Source organism: Myotis lucifugus, unplaced genomic scaffold (assembly GCF_000147115.1).
Source record: "Myotis lucifugus unplaced genomic scaffold, Myoluc2.0 scaffold_26, whole genome shotgun sequence".
Lineage (NCBI taxonomy): Eukaryota > Metazoa > Chordata > Mammalia > Chiroptera > Vespertilionidae > Myotis > Myotis lucifugus.
Window position 1 is genome coordinate 7,947,889 of NW_005871074.1, and position 16,078 is coordinate 7,963,966.

The 16,078-nt window shown below is 43.5% G+C and overlaps 1 protein-coding gene across 1 annotated transcript; it reads right to left on the minus strand.

Moving 5' to 3' along the window:
* Positions 1-784: 784 nt before the first annotated feature.
* On the minus strand, positions 785-5,264 carry GOT1L1 (glutamic-oxaloacetic transaminase 1 like 1). Its single transcript, XM_006086270.3, has 9 exons — positions 5,150-5,264; positions 3,856-4,037; positions 3,386-3,497; positions 3,027-3,136; positions 2,718-2,810; positions 2,478-2,628; positions 1,856-2,021; positions 1,216-1,358; positions 785-960 (listed from the first exon to the last, which is right to left on the minus strand). The coding sequence occupies exons 1-9, from the start codon at positions 5,262-5,264 to the stop codon at positions 785-787; spliced, it is 1,248 nt and encodes a 415-aa protein (XP_006086332.1).
* Between the last annotated feature and the right edge of the window lie 10,814 nt (positions 5,265-16,078).

Consider the following 16,078-nt stretch of genomic DNA (forward strand, 5'->3'; position numbering starts at 1 on the left):
ACAACTATCAGCTGATTTCTCAATAGAAACTATGCAGGCCAGAAGGGAGTGGCAAGAAATATTCAAAGTGATGAATAGCAAGAACCTACAACCAACATTACTTTACCCAGCAAAGCTATCATTCAGAATTGAAGGTCAGATAAAGAGCTTCACAGATAAGAAAAAGCTAAAGGAGTTCATCACCACCAAACCAGTATTATATGAAATGCTAAAAGGTATTCTTTAAGAAGAAGAGGAAGAAGAAGAAAAAGGTAAAGATAAAAATTATGAACAACAAATACATATCTATCAACAAGTGATTCTAAAAATCAAGTGAATAAAAAATCTGATGAACAGAATAAACTGGTGAATATAATAGAATCAGGGGCATAGAAAGGGAGTGGACTGACAATTCTCGGGGGGAAAGGGGTGTGGGGGATGCGGGAAGAAACTGGACAAAAATCGTACACCTATGGATGAGGACAGTGGGGGGGCGGGTAAGAGCAGAGGGTGGGGTGGGAACCAGGTGGAGGGGAGCTATGGGGGAAAAAAGAGGAACAACTGTAATAATCTGAACAATAAAGATTTTTAAAAAGCTTTAAAAAATATGAGATGGTACATGAAGGTAGACATTTCCTTTTTCTCTGGGCTTTCCCCACCACCACCTCTTTGCTGGGGCCAGACCAATGCTTTATAAGTAGATAGATAGACAGAGACAGAATACTTAGCAGAGAAATAAATTGTAGCAGTGAATAATCAGCACAGGAATTTTGCAAAGACTCAAGCTTTTATTCTAACTTCGGAGCTATTGACTTGCTGGAGACTTTTTTTTTCCCCCTGAGCCATTTGTGAAGATGATAGCCTCGTTGATGCTCTGAGTGATGTAATCTATGTTGGAGGCATTGATACAGGTGAAGTTAATCCGACCATTCCTGGGGACGTAGATGTGTTTCTTCTTGACCAAATATTCTACCTGTTGGACTTGTGATAATCACAGGATCTCAGATCCTGGGGTGACCAACTCTAAGTCCCCTCTAGCCCAGGTGGATTATGGGGGATAGGGAGCATCAGCATTTGTGGGAGGTCATAGGGGTCTTCAAAGCAGCTCCACTTTCCTCAAGAAAGATTCAAAATCTGGTGTGAAGCTAGGGACTGGTCACCTAATCAGTGAAGTTGAATATTCAAATACAAGCCCAAGGTCAGAAAGGGGAGAGCTCTCTCCTCCTAGACACTTACAGTTGAGTCCAAGATAGCCATGGGTCCCATTCTGATTAGTGATGTGATCCCAGGAGCCAGGGGTTCCCAGGAGCCGGAGCTTCTCTTTAAACTTTTCTTTGATGAGCATAATGTTTTCTGCAACCTCTTTCAGACTCAGCTTCCTGCCAAAGGAAGGACAGCAAGAAATTAGAGTGTGCGGATTCCCTCTGCTCCCAATCTCCTCATTGCCATTCCACTTCTCTTCCCTTCAAAAGCCCCCAACCAGAGTGCCCGAGGGCACACCAGTGGAGTCAGGGATCTCAGATGGTTATGAATTGGAGAAAAGTTTCAGTCTGTATTAATTTAAGCAAGCCAAGCAGACTCCTATGAGGACTTTGGTAGAGTAGCAAGCTCTTGGGGTTTCCTAATCTCCTGCAATCTGGAAGAGTTCAAATAATTCATCAGTTTGTGTCCCATTCTATTACCCACTTCCCCATAATAGGGCAAGAGTTGGCATAGTCATTGCCATTGGAACACAGTGGGTCCTCAGTAAATGTTTATGAATGAATGGAGTAAAGAGGCAAGAAGCGAAGCACCCAGTTGACTCCTGTGAATCAGGATGTATGTAGGTATCTAGAGGCTCTGCCCATCCATCCCTGCCCCCACCCTTCACCCTTACCATGTTTCATACAGAGCAGGGTTACAGAGGATGGAGGTGATAATGCGAGCACCCGAGGTTGGAGGATTTAGCCACAGGGCCAGGGCGAAGTTCATCAGCTGGGAGAGGACACACAGCAGGAGCTGGTTGTTGAGTGCCACCACGGCTAGGATCCCCACTCCTTCATCTGCAGCACGGAGACAGGAGCCTTGTTCTCAGTCTCCTCTACAGGGCCTTCCCCTGTGACTCGGCCTCCAACCTTGCCGAAGAGAGGGGTAACCTGCAGGGCCCTCATCCCAGCCCAGTCAAGCTGGTGTCCAGGCCCTAGGATGTTGCCAAAGGCTCTTCTTCCAGGAAGAGTAACTGTCAGAGTCTCAAAGGTGGAAGGGACTAGAAAGATAACTAATTCTTAACCCCTCCTCTTATAGATGATGAAATGAGGTCTAAGGGGGAAACAACGTAACTGGAGCCAGTTTTAATAACTAAGCTGAGATGATGTCAAGGAACCAGATGTCTAGCTCCTCTCCTGTGCCCCATGCTGCCCTCTCTGGAGGCCATGGCTCTTTCCACAGGGTAGAGAGAGTATAGAGTGTGTCATGGGTGTGGCAGCAGACCCTCCCTTCTACTTCTGCCCAGACCATACCATAAATGCCAAAACTCTTGGACAGAGACTGGCTGCAGAAGAATTCAAAGCCTTCAGACACGAAGTATTGTAAGAATCTAGTATCTTCTTCCAGGTCACCGGTAGATAAACCTTGATAGGGAATGTCAAAAAATGGGAATATCCGCTTTTTCTAGAGGAGAAAGGAGAATGAAAAAAGGGTGAGACTGATGAAAGTGATGGTAGATGGTGAAAGGAAGTCAAGTGAGACACTGGGCTCACCTTCATGGTGGCCATCAACTTTGTCCACTGACTTTGTGTCAACTTGCAGTAGTCAATATTCCCGATCACAAAGATACAGCCATCTGGGGCCCCCTATAGGTAGAGACTGTCTCATCAGGCACTGCCCCTTCCAGGTGGTAGAGGCACCGGGGTGTTGGAGGAGAAGTGATCCTCCAAGTTGGTTCCTACCAAAGCACTAGACAAATCCAAGCCTAGAAAAGGCCTTGGGTAATTAGAAGGGTGGGAAGGAAAGGAAAATAACACTGTAGGTCAGGTCTGGGGAAAAGTTTCTGAGGGTGGCCTCTCTACCTTCACCAAATTGAAGAGTATATTGGGGTCCATGCACAGCTGCTCAGAGTCCCAGAAGGAGAATTCAAAAACTATAAAGCCCATGTCCTGGAAGATGAGTCCATGTTGTTCTGTGAAAACACAGCCCCCCACCAGCTGTTACATGGGAAATGGAGAGATGGAAGCAGACACACCAGAGAATGGCCCTGAGGGTCAGGGTTGAAAATGGAGCAATGACAAGAAAAGGGCAAGCATACCTTGGCTTGTCCACCATTTGTCATGACAGAGAGTGAGAAGGACAGCAGTGAAGAATGTAAATGGGGTGGGAATCAGGAACGGGAGAGGGATCTTCTGTCACCCTCACCTTGCATAACACTCACCTACTTGAGAAGAAATGACGTAGACTATTTGAGAATCCCCACGCCAAGTTTTGAGGAACTGGGCCCCAAGTTGGAAGGCACCACTGTCACCAACAGTGTGCACACCCCCTGCCTGCCAATAAATAAATAAATAAATAAATAAATAAATAAATAAATAGAAATAACACTTTAGAAGAGTAATGGTGATACTAGAACCACCTCAGGTTCAGAATATTCCTTTCTTGAGAGAGTTTGCACACTAGCAGTGTGGGCTGGTGCCAAGAGCATGGGCTTTGGGTTCTGATGCTGGCCCTGCCCTTCAATGACAAGCTTGGGACTCTATGAGCCTCACAAGTCTTCTTTGTCAATGCTGGGGGTGGGGGTGGGGACGGTGGGGGGAGGTGTTCCAAAGTCCCTTTCAGGTTTAAGATTGTGCAAACTCCGATTTCCACACCCTGTGTCTGCGTGAGTGAAGGAGGGGCCCTTCTCACCCTGTTCTCCACGATGACTTGGCTGTGCTTTCCAAAGAGAAGTCCCAACGAGGCCTGGATGAATGACTTCATGCCCATCACCGGTAGATACTCATAGTTCAGGGAGGGATCCTGTGCAATCTGCCGCCGGATTTTGTGCACCACGAAAGAAACCCAGGGTTGTCCTTCCTGGGTCATGCAGACTGTGAGAAGAACCGCAGAGGGTGCACTCGAGGCCTCTGGGCTCTGCAGACAGCCCACAAACAACTCATCTGTCCTGGCTTTCCTGAAGCTTTGGAAAGTTGCCTAGGAAAAGACAACTTTCCTTCCCACCCCTCCCTTTTATAAAAGCAACTTGCTATTAGTAAATATTTATAATTTTTTAAAATTGTTTTTATTTTTAAATGTTTTTATTGATTTTAGAGAGAGAGGAAAGGAGAAAGAAACACTGATCGGAGCTGCCTCCTGCATCAGGGATCAAATTCACAACCTGGGATCATGGTAAAAAAATGGAGCAATGACAGGAAAAGGACAAGAAAACCTTGGTCCTAGCGACCAAGAACCAGCGACCTTTTGGTGCACAGGATGACACTCAACCAACTGAGCCACACTGGCCAGGACAATTTTTGTGGGGTTTTTTTGTTTTGTTAATCTTCACCTGAGGATATTTTCCCATTGATTTTTAGAGAGAGTGGAAAGGAGGGAGAGAGACAGAGAAACATCAATGTGAGAGAGACACATCACCGATTGGTTGCCTTCTGCACATGCCCCAACCAGGGCCAGGGATCAAGCCTACAAATGAGGTTCATGCCCTTGACTGGAATCAAACTCAGGACCCTTCAGTCCTCAGGCCTACGCTCTATCCACTGAGCCAATTTTTGTCTTTTTAAAGAAGACAACTGAAACCTATGTGCCATTTTAAAAGGCGAAAATTATATACAGCCCGGGAGTTATAAATACCTGAGATTAAACAAAGGTAACACTGACGTTCACAGTGGCAAGGGCTCTCTGTATATCAGAAGAGTCAATTTAGGGAACCATTCTTGGTTCAGGAACAGAAAGGGGGTGGAGGAAGAGGCAGAAAAATGTGCTGTGCTCATGCAGGCCCCATATACAGCTGGGGAAGAAGATATACCAGAGCTTGTATCAAACCTCTGGAAGCCCCCAGAGAAAGGCAGAGGGCACGGAATGACCCAGGATGTTTTCTGCTCTTTTGCCCACTGGGAGAAGCTTGCGCGATGTTCCTGATTCCTCTGTAGCAATGGAATACTGCCCCCTAGAGGCAATTATGATATACTAAGTCTTAGGCATCTACCTTTATAGGCCAGGAACATCTTCTTAGAGCAATTGTCTAGTTTGTAGGCCTTTAACAAGCTGCCTTCTAGCTTCTGGGCTGCGGGCACATCCAAGAACACTGAAAGGGTGGACATCACTGAGATGAAAGTAGAACCAAGACTATGACTCCACTCCTAAGCTCTCTCCTGCTTTTGCCCCAAGGCTTCCTCTAAGCCTGAGCTTCCCAGGCCTGCCTCTTCCCAGAACCCTGGCAGTTCCAATACGGAGGCCCCACACAATTGGTCATCAGAGCAATAGAACCCAACTCCCAGTCTCCATGGTGGCGATCCTCAAGGACTATGGGAATATTCCGTGGCACTTGAGAAGAATCCCCTGAGAGATGGCTAGGGGAGAGAAGACCTGGAATTCTCAGGCACTTCTCCCTAACTCATTGCCTTCTCCTCTCTAACCCCAATTCGCCAAATCCAAAATAACAAGTCAGCCCTTTAGAAGATAGGGCAATACCTGGAAATAAATAAAAATGAACACACAACAACCCAAAATCTATGGGATACAGTGAAAGCTGTTCTGAGAGAGAAGTTCTTAGCATTACAGGCCTGCCTCAAGAAGAAAGAAAAATCTCAAATGAACAATCTAACCCTACACCTAAAAGAACTAGAAAGAGAGCAACAAGAAAAGCCCAGAGTAAGCAGAAGGAAGGAAATAATAAAGGTTACAATGGAAATAAATGACATGGAGTCTAAAAGAACAATACAAAAGATCAGTGAAACCAAGAGTTGGTTCTTTGAAAAGATAAACAAAATTGATGAATATTTAGTCAGACTCACCAGGAAACAAAGAGAGGACTCATATAAGCAAAATAAAAAAATGAAAGAGGCGAAGAAGTAACAACTGACATCACAGAAATACAAATTATTAGCCCTAACCAGTTTGGCTCAGTGGATAGAGCGTCCGCCTGTGGACTGAAAGGTCCCAGGTTCGATTCTGGTCAAGGGCATGTACCTTGGTTGTAGGCACATCCCCAATAGGGAGTGTGCAGGAGGCAGCTGATTGATGTTTCTCTCTCATCGATGTTTCTATCTCTCTCCCTCCCTCTCTGTAAAAAATCAGTAAAATATATATTTTTAAAAAAAGAAATACAAAGGATTGTAAGAAAATACTATGAACAATTATATGCCAACAAATTGGACACCCTGAGCAAAATGGAAAAATTCCTAGAAAGGTACAATCTCCCAAAACTCAATCAGGAAGAATCAGAAAACCTGAATAGACCAATAACACCGAATGAAATTAAAGCAGTAATCAACTACCAGCAGCCCGGCCAGTGTTGCTCAGTGGTTGAGTGTTCACCCAAGCACCAAGAGGTCCCAGTCAGGGCACATGCCCAAGTTATGGGCTGGTTCCCCAGTAGGGGGCATACAAGAGGTAGCCAATGGATGTTTCTCTCTCATCAATGTTTCTATCTCTCTCTCCTTTCCTCTCTCTCTAAAATCAATAAAGAAATATTTTTTAAAAAACTCCCAGCAAACAAAGGTCCTGGACTGGATGGCTTCACAGGAGAATTTTATCAAACATTCAAATAAGAACTAACACCTACCCTTCTCAAATTATTCCAAAAAATTCTAACCTCTTTTTATGGGGCCATCATTATCCTATTTCCAAAACCTAAAACCTGATGAAAAACACTACAGCCGAGGCCGGTTTGGCTCAGTGGATAGAGCGTCAGCCTGCGGACTCAAAGGTCCCAGGTTCGATTCCGGTCGGGGGCATGTATCTGGGTTGCGGGCACATCCCCAGTGGGAGATGTGCAGGAGGCAGCTGATCGATGTTTCTCTCCCATCGATGTTTCTAACTATCTATCTCTCTCCCTTCCTCTCTGTAAAAAATCAATAAAAAAATATATTTAAAAAAAAAGAAATTTATGTAATGTTATTAACCAATGTTTCTCCAATAAACCTCTTTTTATGGGGCCATCATTATCCTATTTCCAAAACCTAAAACCTGATGAAAAACACTACAAAGAAAGAAAATTCTAGGCCAATATCCCTAATGAACATAGATGCTAAAATCCTCAGCAAAATATTAGCAAATCAACCGGATCCAGTAATACATTAAGAAGATCATACACCATGACCAAATGGGATTTATTCTGGGGATGCAAGGCTGGTACAATATCTGTAAATCAATAAATATGATAAATCACATAAAATGAAAGATAAAAATCACATGATCATATCGATAGATGCAGAAAAAGCATTTGATAAAATCCAGCACCTATTTATGATAAAAACTCTCAGCAAGGTGGGAATAGAGGGATCATACCTCAACAAAATAAAGGCCATGTATGAAAAACCTACAGCCAATATCATACTCAATGGGAAAAAACTAAAAGTATTTTCCTTAAGATCAGGAACAAGACAGGGATGTCAGTCCCAGTCCAATCCAGAGTGTCACCGTGTCATCAGGGTTCCAGAGTCATTCTTTGTGGTTCCCTTGGCTCTGCTCTTCTGGATGCTTCAGCTTTGGTCTCCAGCTGACTGGGCATGGGAGTAAAAGCAAATGTAGTTTATGTGCAAAATGATAGGCATTTGAGGAATTTTTACTGCAACTGTATGTGCTGTTAAAGTAAAAAAAAAAAACCACAAAAAAACACATTCAAACCTATAAAGAATTTTTGTGAGTTAGGTTGAGACAAACCTTGTTTTTACATTACAATCAAAGGGGGAGAGATGAGACATGGGGGGTAGGGAACCTCTGGGATTGGATAAAAAGTAAAATGATAGACACATACTTCTTTTACTTAGGTTGGTGTAGGGTAGTTAACAGTCAACAATTAACATGACAACAATAACGATGAAGGAATTTGATTTCACCCTGAGGGATATGGAAAAAGGGAAGTTACAAGTTACCCTGACATTTCACAGGTATGTTATCTTAGATGTAAAAAGACAATAGGCTCAGTAAAGATTGAAGTTGATTTTTGTCAAGGAAGATACTGGCCTAGGACTTGACTACCCACTATAAACTTTTTTAATGAAAGGTTTTTAATTTCAGACCATCCTTTGTGGTTACTTTAGGTCTCTTGAATTTGCAAGGCCGCTATGCAGGCCTTCCCTGAGTTAGTCAGGTTAGCATGTGGCCCTTTTTTCATCCACAGTGCAAATAAACTAAATGTCAGTCACTGAAGGATGCTTAAATTAATAATGGACCATCCACAAAATGGAATTCTGCGCTACTGTTAAAGGCAGACCTATGTGTGTAGCTGTGGAAAATCTCCAAGAAACATCATTAAGTAAATATAACGGAGGAAGAGAAAAAGAGCAAAGAGTGGGCCATTTGGGGAAGAAATAAGATACACTTGCATGTGCACGCTTGCATATGGCAGGCTCTCTGGAAGGACACACGGAAGCACGTAACTATGAATTCCTCTGGAAACGGAATTTGGTGGCAGCTGGACACAGACAGGGGAAAAGGCTGATTTGCTTTTCACTGTATACTACCTTTGTACTGTTAAACCACATGCATAAATTTCCCATTCAAAAACTGTTTTTTTTTTAATGGCTGCAGCCTTTCCAGACATTATATCCTTATTATGCAGAAGGCCAATCATTTCTTCTCTTAGCTCCCTGAAAGGAGGAGGAAGTTTCCTTTCCTGGCTTCCCAAGCCTTCTTTCTCCCTTCTTTTGGCTGCAGAGACTCATAGGCCCATCCTTGATCTTATCATGACTGAGTATGGGATCCTCTAGTGACTTTAACCCAATCGCCTAGCGCTCAGGGTGGTGTCGAACCCTCCCAAGTTGTGCCGCCAGGAATAGAACTTTGGTTCCTGAGTCCTGAGTCACAGTGCTTGTTCTGAGAAGGGGAATGTGGCTCAATCCTGGCCTATTGGAGTCCCCTTGGAGAAGAGCCTTTCATTACTCTCTAGTCATGTGGTTATAAGGAAATGGGGATCCTAAATCTTCCAGGAGCTACTAAGGGTTGGTAAGACCGAGGGTCTGATTATTTCAGCTTCAATTGTGATGAGTGGGCTCTGTCTCCCACCAAGACCCACAAAACAGCAAATTCTCCAGACTCTAGAAAGAGTCCACAGGCTAGGCAGCCAAAAAAGACAAATTTTTACAATTATACTTTTCTCTCTTCTCCCAGTAGACTCATCTACTGCTGGCACTTCTTATTTTACCTTGACAATAAAACCAATCAAAAGAGACTTCCACATACTCCCATTGTAACTACCAATCTACTACATAGATACCCACCTACTCTGTCTTTCCTCTTAGTACAATGCTTGAGTTCGCCTATTCTGTGCCCCCATCTCAATCCAATCTTTTCCTTTGTGCCCTGGATCCAAGCTACAATACTCTTGCAGTTGTCCTTTCTCTTCTTTCAAGCAAACAAGCAGCAAACTACCATCTTTTAAAAACAAACAACATTCCCTTGACCTCACATCACCTCTGCAGCTATTACTCCATGTGTCAAGGAAACAGATCTGCTGGGAGTGATGTGGGTATTACAGGAATTAGACTTCACACTATTGGAAGAGGACCTGAGGAAGTGAAGGTCCAATGAAGGGAGCTAGAGAATCAAAGAAAAATCATTAATCAGGCTGTCTTGCCGGTGCAAGGATGAATCAGAGCTTGCATGGAAATTTAAAAAGCCAGACACATCCAGCTGCAGGAATGGCACTGAGAAGCAGGAATGCATGGAGAGGTCTATAGGGCTTCTCTGCAGCTACCACACCTGTGGGTCTGCAGCCAAGTGCCTGGTGGTGCTCCATTGGACAGTGGGGTCAACAGTCTGGAAGAAGAGCTGGACAGAGAGCTGAGAGATATGTTTCCATATCTCACCTGGGAGTCCTTCAGGTATTAGTAGACTCTGCTTCACTTCTGCCTCTCAAATCTTGAGCAAGATCCTCTTTTGGAGAGGATCTAACAAGGATTCTGAGAAACAGGATGCCCAGACTGACCAAAATAACAACAGGATCATTGACCAAAATAACAACAGGATCATCAATCACACATTTCTCTGGTCCTCTTCAGAGCAATAGTTATTGAGAGAACGTTTGATTCTATCTCCATTTCTTCATCTCCCAAGTTCTGTTGAATCCCTCTGATCAGCATTTCATCCCTTCACACCATCAAGCTGCTCTCATCAAGGTAACAAATGACAGACCTTCGTCCTGTCAAATCCGAAGGTGTGTTCTCAGTTCTCCTCTTATTTGATGTTTCGACAGCATGTGACAAAACTGACCACTTCCCCCTTAAAACACTTTCTTCCCATGGCATTCAGGATGCTACTTGCTTTTGCTTCTCCTTTCACCTCATTACTGCTGCTTCTCAGTGGCTTTCTTGGTTCCTTCTATTTTTGACCTTTAAATGTTAGAATGCTCCCGGGCTCAGTCCTCTGAATTCTTTTATTTATGCCTGGAGTAATTTTGTTTTATTTTTCCAAGCTTTTTGAGATATAATTGACAAATAGCATAGTGTAAGTGTAAGGTGTGCAGTGTGTTGACTTGAATTCTCTATCTATGGTCACCATGCAGGTGAGCTCATCCATTTCCATAAGCTTAAATACACTTCTGTCAAATTTATAAATCCATTTCTGACTTCCCTTCTAATCTACAGATTTGGAAATCCAAATGCCTACTTGATATTCTAAGACATAATTAATAGACTTTTCAAATATACTATGTCCAAAAACTAAACCATAGTTTCATATCCTCCTCACTTTTCCCCTATTTTAGTAACAGGCAAGTCCATTCTGCCAAGTGGTCAGGCCAAAAATCTCTTGGTCTCATTCCTCTCTTTTTCCCTTTTCTGTTATACCCTACATCCAATCATTGGCAAGCTTTGTCAGTTCTACCTTGCAGCATATCTGGAGTCTGTTTTCTTGATAAAAACTATCTGGTGGATGAACAAATGGGCGGATGAGCAGAGTGTACAATCCGTGTTTGGATGCATGACAGAGGGTAGTCTGTGTGAAGGTATAGAGACAACAAAAATAAAATGAGTTCTTTAGTGAATTTAAGCCTGGTAGGAATAAATGTGAATGGGGGAGGAGAGTGGTGAGAAATTGGGTTAGGAAGGTAGACACTGTCCATCTAATGCCAGGCCTTTATGTTAAGGGGTCTGATTTTTACCCCAAATGCTTTAGGAAGCCATTGAATGATTTTAAGAAAGGGAATGACATTGTCAGATTTATATTGTATAAAAATCCCCCCTGGGGGCCTTGTGGAGGATGAATTAGAAGGAAGCCAGAGCTAGTCAGGAAGGCCAAGTGGAGACTATTTTAGTTAATTTCATTAAGAAATGATGAAGACCTTGGATTATGACAGTGGTTATTGAGTAGTCTTGCCAGTTGTCCTCCATAAAAATACTAGGCATCAAAGCAGGAACATTCTGATGGGTAGGGAGGATTTGAAAAATATCTGCTAATTTAAACTCTATTCTATGTATCAAAGGTAATTACTTTTGTACCATTTATATACCTCCTTTTTGTTTTTTAAAGAAACAGGCATGCCCTGGCTGGTTTGGCTCAGTGGATAGAGGGTGAGCCTGGGGACTGAAGGGTCCCTGGTTCGATTCCAGTCAAGGGCACATGCCGGGTTGTGGGCTTGGTCCCGAGTGGGGGGCGTGCGGGAGGCAGCCCATCAATGATTCTCATCGTTGATGTTTCTCTCTCTCCCTCTTCCTTCCTCTCTGAAATCAATAAAAATATATTTAAAAAGAAAGAAAAGAAAGAAGGAAGAAAGGAAGGAAGAGGCATTCTTCATTGCAACAACTTTCAAGAAAAGCAAGGTTGGAAGTCCAATACAGACCAACCATGTCAATGCCAGTGAGCCAGCAACCCTACCAAGAAGATGGGCATGAGAGTGGGTCAGGGTTAAGAACTAGATTGCCCTTAAGATTAGTTCTTCCTCCAGTAAACTAGTGGAAGCCATCACACAGCTAGCTTCTGAGGCTTGAGGTTGCTGATGTAGTGAAATTCACCATCAGCCCCAAATGTTTCTCCTTCCCCAGAAATGGTAGGAATTTCTCCATTGGAGAAGCAGCTGCCCATGCTCCCCTCCTTCTCCAAGCCCCTCTCCCTGAGGTTCTGGGAGAGTGTTCCCACATCAATTAGATTCAGACGTGGGCCCAAGGAGAGGTCTTAGAGCAAGCATGTCAAACTCAAAGGCTAACACGGGCCAAATAAACAAGGTTTAAGTTTATGGGGGCCGCAAAAGAACAAAAGCTTCAATTTTCATAGAAACGTAGGTTTATTTCGATAGAGACATGCTGAATACAAAGGGCTGAAATAAATGAGTAATCGTTAACATAAAATAATAGAACATTTTAATAAAAATTAATATTTTTTCTTGACCATTGACTTACCAGACACTGAATAACTGCACAAATGAATAAGCATAACTCAAATAAACCTATATTTCTTGTTCTCTGAAAGCGAAATATTTCCTGTTGCACACACCAAACAAGCCAGTCCAAGATTACTGACGTGGCAATTGGCTGCTAAAATATTCACTGCTAGTATTAGTGGAGAGAAATGGTGTGCCTGCACGTAAGGCACATAAGGGAAATGAATGCAACATGATTGTAGTAATCAGTCATTAGTGAATGTTGCAGTTTGTTATTAATAACTAGAGGCCCAGTACATGAAATTTTTTATACATATATATATTATTGATTTTTTACAGAGAGGAAGGGAGAGGGATAGAGAGCTAGAAACATCGATGAGAGAAAAGCATCAATCAGCCGCCTCCTGCACATCCCCTACTGGGGATGTGCCTGCAACCAAGGTACATGCCCTTGACCAGAATCGAACCTGGGACCCTTCAGTCTGCAGGCCGATGCTCTATCCACTGAGCCAAACCAGTTAGGGCCCAGTGCATGAAATTTGTGCACGGGTAGGGTCCCTAGCAGTTGCCAGTTGCTGGCCAGGGCCTCCCTTCCCCTGGCTGCCTGCGGCTGCAGCTGACCAGAGCGGTGCTGACTGGGGGGAGGGCCCGAGGGCTGTTGGCCAGCCAACCCCGCCCCCTGGTCGAACTCCCGGTTGAACTCCCAGTCGAGGGGACAATTTGTATATTAGGCTCTTATTATATAGGGTTATGTATAATAGGATATTGTAAAACTTAAGTTACGAAATTTTTATTAAAACATTTCTTACATACCGTTACATTGGCTGGGCCTCAAAATTATTCGTTGTGGGTGGCATTCGGCCCGAGGGCCACAAGTTTGACATGCTTGTCTTAGAGGAAGGACTCACTCACTCAATCTAGTGACTGGAAGGAAAACCAGAGACACTGTGGGTGGTGCTGAGCTGAGGTAAAGCTCTCCGTTCTCACTCTCTCCTCTGGGAAGAAGTGATTGATCCCTTTCCCCTCTTGAAATACCAACAGTGGAAGCAATAATATTTCATCTTGCTTCTTGCTAAAGAGATTTTGAGAACTATGTTTGTGTGCCATTATGTTATAAAGTGTGGCACCTCACTGGCAATTTAGAAATGAAAACTGTAGTAAACGGGTTCTGAACCTTTAGCTCCTAATTTTCTTAAAAGGTGTGTGGGGGTCAGGGGGTCATAGAAACTGGTCATTCCCTCAGAAGTGGAGAATGAAGACTGAGAGACCCTGTTCCTGGGACACCCAGTCAAAAGTCCCCAAGGGGCCTTTCGGGAGAATAGTAGGCCATGACAGAACATGGGATCTTCCTGAGCTCGTGTTCCCATTGTACTTTCTTTTTTTTTTTTAATATATTTTATTGATTTTTTTACAGAGAGGAAAGGAGAGGGATAGAGAGTTAGAAACATCGATGAGAGAGAAACATTGATCAGCTGCCTCCTGCACACCCCCCCACTGGGGATGTGCCCGCAACCAAGGTACATGCCCTTGACCAGAATCGAACCTGGGACCCTTGAGTCCGCAGGCCGATGCTCTATCCACTGAGCCAAACCGGTTAGGGCTCCCATTGTACTTTCAATTCTGATGAAACACCTTTAAAAACACCAGAGAAGGGCTGTTATAAACAATAACCTTAGGCAGAATTGTGCAGTGAGTCTATATTCATTTTCTACTGCCGTGTAAAAAATTACCACAAATTTAGCAGCTTAGAACAATACACATTTATTATCTCACAATTTTCATGTGTTAGGGGTCTGGGTGTGGGTTAGCTGGGTCTTCTGTTCAGGCTCGCACCAGGATGAAATGGAGACATCAGCCAGGGCCACAGACCCATTTGAGGTTCAGAGTCCTCTTTCCACTCACACGGTTGTTGGCAGAGTCCACTCCTTGCAGTTGTAGAACTCATGGTGGCTAGCTTCCTGAAGCGCAGCAGGATTGTCCCTCTGACTTCTTCTGTCTCAGACCTCTGACCTTCTTTTAAAGGGCACACCTCATTAGGCTTGGTTCCCCCAGCATTATCTCCCTTTTTATTAATTTAAGTCAACTGATAGGGACCTTAATTACATCTTAGAAATTCTTTTGCCTCTGCCATATAACATAATCACAGAAGTAACATCCCATCACCTTTGCTATATCGTGTGTGTTGGAATCAAATTACAGGTTCCACCCACATTCAAGGGTAGGGGATTATCTAAGGACATGGTTTACTGGGGGTCATCTCAGAATTCCGCCTACTACACAATCCAAGAGAATAGTCCTTCCATGAGGGGTGACTGGTGTGGATGATAATCTAATGAGACAAGAACTCTTAATTAAGGAATTCATAAGTGTCTCTCGCTGAAGTGGGTTGAATAATGTCCTCCCCAAAATGTGTCCACCTGGACCTTGTTTGGAATAAGGGTCTTTGAAGATATAATCTAAGATAAGGATCTTGAGATGAGATCATCTGGATTAGGATAGGCCCCAAATTCAAAGATGCATGTCCTGTAAGAGACAGAAAAAGAAAAGACACACAGGAGCACAGGGGAAAAGTGAAGACAGAGGTACGTGATGTATATAAGTCAAGGAATGCCAAGAATTGCCAGTGCCACCAGAAGCTAGGAAAGAGGCAGGCAAAGGTGCTCCTTCAGAGCCTCCAGAAGGATCCAGCCTTGTTGACACCTTGATTTCAGACTCTGGCCTCCGAAACTAGGAGAGAATAAATTTCTGTTGTTTGAAGCTACCAAAGTTGTGGTAATTTTTAGGGCAGTCTTGGGAAACTAACACACTTACTGATCATTGCCTCCTTACAAATCAATGTCCAAGAGATGGACTTGGTGGTCACAAGTGTAGCACAAACTCAGATGCTACAGAGATGCCATTCCCACAGATCAGAGGTACCTAAGAGGAACCACAGCCAGGCAGCTTTGTAACCCAACCTAATTCATCACAGAATGTAAGCAGATGCCCATTTATTCATAACCTCTTTTGTTATATCCTCACTGATGTATTCGTTTAATGCAGCTGTTGTGTTGTTATTTTTTTTAAAGGCTAAAATAACTGTGGCTTAAACAAGGTAAAAGTTTATTTTTCTTTCATTTAAGAATCTTAAAATTAAGCAGTCCCGGGTTATAATGCTGTCTCTACACCGCTGGACACCCAGGCTCTCTGGTTTTTCTGCCATTTGATGGCAGATGGTTGCCATCTTATGACCCAAAGTGACTGCTTCCATTCTTACCATCACACCTGCATTCCAGTCATCAGGAAGGGACGTGAGGAACCGTACACTTCAACTGGCTAGAACTTAGCCACATAGTCACATCCAGCTGCAAGCAAGGCTGCAGTGTATCTTTGGTGAGGCCATGTGCCCAACTAAAACTTAGGTGACCTATGACTAAAGAATGAAGGGAAGAATGGAGAATGGGTTGCAACTTCTGCCCACAGGAGACAACAAAAACCGGTCTGATTTATCAGTGGTCTTTCCAATCTGGGGCCCAGGAATATGGGAGAAAAAGCCTAAAAATGGAAATTCAGGAATGGGAGCACTCCCACCACCCTTCTGACTGAGTATAGGATGAA